At 54.9% G+C, this 5001-nt stretch overlaps 2 protein-coding genes across 2 annotated transcripts; one reads left to right on the top strand and one right to left on the bottom strand.

Moving 5' to 3' along the window:
- Window positions 1–1092: 1092 nt before the first annotated feature.
- Window positions 1093–3667, top strand: AURANDRAFT_38574 (hypothetical protein; the record flags this gene model as incomplete). The annotated part of the gene is made up of 2 exons (XM_009041904.1): window positions 1093–1665; window positions 1745–3667. The coding sequence occupies 2 exons, from the start codon at window positions 1208–1210 to the stop codon at window positions 3429–3431; spliced, it is 2145 nt and encodes a 714-aa protein (XP_009040152.1).
- Window positions 3668–4727: 1060 nt separating this feature from the next.
- Window positions 4728–4991, bottom strand: AURANDRAFT_31278 (hypothetical protein; the record flags this gene model as incomplete). Its single annotated transcript, XM_009041803.1, has 1 exon — window positions 4728–4991. A coding segment is annotated over one exon (264 nt), but the record flags the coding sequence as incomplete, so codon positions are not given.
- Window positions 4992–5001: the final 10 nt, after the last annotated feature.

Raw genomic sequence — 5001 nt, 5'->3', positions numbered from 1 at the left:
AAATGATCTTCGCCGCCAGAAAAACNATTGACCGCGCTTCAAAACAAGCGATTACTCAACCGGAAGCTTCTCCGTGAGGCAGCCGATGTTCCCGGTGAATATGACTGCACGTTCTGAGGTGACAGGAATCTCACGATAGAAGGAAAGTGCGATCTAGCTCCCCCAGAGCGGTGCCAAGCACGAGTATGTTCCGTGACATGCCACGTGCGGCGGAGCTCGTACATAAACCCCAGGGCCCTCCTTGAATGTGCCCACCGAGAGCGTCCAGGTAGCGCCTACTCCGGGTCGCCGCTGGCCGCGGTAACCAAAATGAATGGCGACTTCCGCGACCCCGATCGGGGCGCGATTCTGGCTTGTTACTCGGGGGTGGTAAGTGGCGGGTATCCTGCCCTTAAATCTGGGGCGCGGGGCGCGTTTGAGCACGCCCGAGAGGCGCCGAGTCGAGCAGAAGCTGGGTTCGCGTCGCGTTTCTTCCGACTGACAGGCACCGCCCCCCCCCCCCCGAAGGTCGCCTTGGGGGCCATGCACGCTAGGGTCGTCGTGCGGCGCTATGGGGCTGCAAGTGGTGATTTCACGCCCAGATCTGGCGCAAAAAATTCTGCTGGCGGCATTCTGCGGCGACTGTCGATCACTGCGACTGCGGGGCGCGCCGACTCGATTTTTTGCATTCCCGGGTCCATATACCGTGACAGCTGGCATGGGGCAACTCATCACCTCTCTGCGGTCGCCCTGCGACTGAATTAAGTTCGAAACTTCCCCGCGCGCGCGACGACGACGACGGCGGCGGCGGCGGCGGCGGCGGCGGCGGCGGCGGCGGCGGCGGCGGCGGCGGCGGCGGCGGCGACGACGACCGACCGACCGACCGACCGACCCAGAAAATAAGTGCCAGGAGCTCCCTGGGGACCTAGGGGGGGTCGCCCGACGCCTCCCCAAGTACGCCCCCGCCGGACCCAGTCGAATTTTACAAACCCGACCCCCCAAGCGGGATTTTACTCGACATCTGATCGCAGCCCATGGGACGCCCACGGCGCTTTCGTCCGTAGCCACGAAATCTGGAGTGACTAGTCCAATTGGTTTATTGAGCGCTGAACCGGACAGAGCTCGCTCTAAGAGCTCGCGCGGCCGTCAATCGTCAAGCTGCATCCCCATTTATGGTCCAAGGTCTTAACTGGCCGCTGACTATCCTGTCCGGACGTGTGAGCTAAATATGCCCAGTGAGAGCGTCAAGGTAGTCGTTCGAGTGCGCCCGCTGTCCCGAAAGGAGCAGCAAGATGGGCATATCGCGACAACTGTGGCGGAGGAGGCGCAAGGCACCATTACTTGTACCAACCCGAAGGCCGATGCGTCGGACCCACCCAAATCATTTACTTTTGATGCGGTTTTTGCAGCAAACTGTACACAGAAGTCCATCTACGACAAGTGCGGTGCTACGGTCGTCGAGGCTGTGCTCAATGGTTACAACGGAACTATATTCGCATACGGTCAGACAGGGGCAGGGAAAACTTTCACCATGGAAGGCGTCCCGGACCCCCCTGAATTGCGCGGTATTATTCCCAACGCTTTCCAACATATCTTCGATAAGGTTGCAGTTGCCGAGGAGCATCAGCACTTTCTCGTGCGCGCATCCTACCTCGAAATTTATAATGAAGAAATTCGTGATCTTTTGTATTTACATGTGTCTGAGTATCATCTTTCGTCAACTCGTGATCATTCTGCGTCTTGACGTAAAACAAGTATTACATAGGTCAAAAGAACCGAAGAACCGATTAGATTTAAAAGAAAATGTAGACTCTGGCGTTTACGTGAAGGATCTTACCTCGTTTGTGGTGAAATCATCGCATGAAATTGATCAAGTAATGCAGGCAGGCAAGAAGAATAGATCGGTGGGCGCGACGCTTATGAATGCTGGTTCTTCGCGATCCCACGCCATCTTCACCATCATCGTGGAGTGCGCAGAGGTGGATGAAAAACGTGGTGAGCACATACATGTGGGCAAATTAAATCTTGTTGACTTGGCCGGCTCGGAACGTCAAGCGAAGACAGGGGCCACAGGCGATCGGCTGAAGGAAGCAACGAAGATAAATCTGTCCCTGTCTGCACTAGGGAACGTTATTTCGGCCCTAGTAGATGGCAAGTCGCAGCATATTCCATATCGTGATTCAAAGTTGACTCGTCTACTACAAGATTCATTGGGCGGAAACACAAAGACGGTGATGTGCGCCAATTGCGGTCCGGCAGGCTATAACTTCGATGAGACAATTTCTACACTCCGGTATGCGAATCGTGCAAAGAACATCAAGAATAAGCCAAAAATTAACGAGGACCCGAAAGATGCTATGCTGCGGGAATTCCAAGATGAGATCAAACGACTTAAGGAGCAACTGGCGAGTCAGGGCTCGGATGGCTCTGGCTGTGGCACTGGCGAGGGTAAGATAGTCACTGAACAACGAGTGGTGGAGAAGGTTGTTGAGGTTGAAAAAATTGTTGAAGTACAAGGTGCAGCGACAGAAGAGGAGCTTGCCGAGCTCAAGGCAGCAGCTAACAAAGAGACTGAACAAATGCGTCGTCAAGCGGAAGCCGAGATGAAGGAGGTGTTGGATTCCCAGACTCGCACCACGAAAGAGCGAGAAAAGCTAAAACAGAAGCTCGATGCAGAGGCAGATCGTGCAGCACACTCGGAGAAGCAGCGCCTCACTCTTGAAAAGAAGTTGCAATCTATGCAGGAAAAACTCATGCAGGGTGGTAAACTCCTAGACAAGGCGGCGAAGCAGGAGGCCATGTTGCGTCGCGCTCAGCTCGAACTGGAGGAGCGGAAAGAGCAGGAGCAGGCTCTCGCTCGTCAGGTTCGTGCAAAGGAGGAAGATATTTTTGCGCTTGAGGAGAAATATGCTACAAAACAGGACGAAGCCGATGACAAAACCCGAAAGCTCAAGAAGCTCTGGCAGCGGCTTCAGACATGCCAAGGTGAGGCACATGACATGCAGCAAGAGTTTCAGCGCGAACGCGAGGATATGCTTGACACCATCCGCCAACTCTCCCGGCAGCTCAAGCTAAAAGAACTACTGATGAATAACTTCGTGCCTCCCGAGGAAGAGAGAAAATTTGAGCGACATGCGATCTGGAATGATGAGGAAGACACCTGGGCAATCAGAGGGGTCGAGTTTGCTGGCAATCGCAGACGACCCAAAGTCGGGAACTCCTGGCGCCCTGGCTCAGCCATTGGCCGTGGGCGCGACCGGCCAGATGCAGAAGATGCGACATCTGGTAAACTTACCCCTACCGGCCTGCCAAACCCGTACCAACATTACACGAACGATGATGCAGACAAGACTACACTGGATGGTAACGAAATCGAAGACCGTTCACGCATCAAGACGAGACCCAAGTCTGGTCGACCGACAACTGCATCCAGGCGGCGCAAGGACGGCTAAGTGGCAACTGGCGAAATTTCAGGACTGACCAGACTCTTTTGCTTGTGCAGCGGGCTCAACTGCAGATCTGGGCGGTGCTTACAGGACCGCAGTCTCATTACATAATACAGGGTCGGCGAACTTATAGGGGGGCGGGCAAGCCAAGGGCGCGCAGGGGTGGACATAATAAAAAAAACCGCGCGCTTAAGGCCCCAAGCCTGGTGCTATCTCCCATATAGAGGATAGTAATATTTAATAAAATTCAAACCGCCCGGACATTCCAGCGTTTTCATTGGCCGAGGACAGGAGGTGGCGTATGGCCTTTGTCCGAAGCCACTCCACGATGTTGCCTGCAGTATATTTATTTGACAAGCTGGGATATGGTGTCCGCAGTTGGGCGCCCGGGACGAAAGCCGGGCCAATAACCCAAAGGAAGTTGCTATGTTGCGTGCGACTTCGTAAGCCAGCACCGTATCTCCACGGGGACGACATGCGTTGCGCCTGCGGCAGCAGGTTCCTCAACCTCGTCCCCGCCCTCGACGAGCCGCATCGCGTCCGTAAGCGCTGTCAAACCGCCGCGGTCGTCGCGCGCCATATCGGCTGTATCGAGGCAGGAAACGAGTGCACGGCACGAACGAGCACTGCAAAGGTATAGCGTCAGCTGCTCACAGCAGCTTCAAAACCCTTGTGGCCCGACGTACGCGAAGCACAAACGCAGGAATCGATGCAGAGCGCGAGAACGGCTCGATCGCTGAACCACGCGCAAAGCGTGCGGTTTGAGCACGCTACCGCCCGCCGCGAATGCGTTCCGCGCCGTTGCAGGCCAAACCACGCGGCACAACTATGCGTACCAATACTGTCGAGACTCAAACGGCTTCAGCGGGGCGCGCAACGGCCCTACCGGCGATCCTGAACCATCGATAAGTGTGATTAGCTCGATCGCGGGAAATATTGCGGGGGGTATTCTCCGTATGCAGAAAAAAAGAATCTCCTAGGCCCTGTTAGTTCACTTCTGGGAAAAAAGCGAAATCTAGAAGCGAAATCCGCCTCGATTCCGACTCTGCTCTGCGGCGGCGCACGCTATGATGGGCTGTCCAAGCTCACTGGCACTAATTTCTTCTTTACCTGTAATTCCAGACTAGGACAGTACCAGCGGCTTTTAAAACCTGCTCCCGGCGTGGGCGCGAGTCGGAGGGGGTGGCGCGACGAGCACGATAATTCTTGTGCTTTGCGGCCCCACCCCATCAGTAAATGGGCGGCTGCGTGAAGTAAGTCACTAGATTAAGACTCGCCGACGGTAAATCAACTCCGTGTACATTAGTGTTCTTCCATGTGTTCAATCAAGTTGAGGACCTTGTTGGAATACCCGCATTCGTTGTCATACCATGATACAAGCTTAACGAAGTTGTCGGTTAGTGCGATGCCAGCTTTAGCATCGAAGATCGAAGTGTGCGCGTCGCCAATAAAGTCACTTGAGACTACATCATCCTCGGTATAGGCAAGGATGCCCTTCATCGGACCCTCTGCGGCAGCCTTGACAGATGCCTTGATATCGTCATACGAGGCACCAGCTTGAAGCTGGGATCCTCAG

The sequence above is a fragment of the Aureococcus anophagefferens genome (assembly GCF_000186865.1).
Source record: "Aureococcus anophagefferens unplaced genomic scaffold AURANscaffold_24, whole genome shotgun sequence".
Lineage (NCBI taxonomy): Eukaryota > Pelagophyceae > Pelagomonadales > Pelagomonadaceae > Aureococcus > Aureococcus anophagefferens.
Note: the sequence above shows the minus strand (reverse complement) of the source record. Positions and strands in the feature narration are given on the sequence as shown.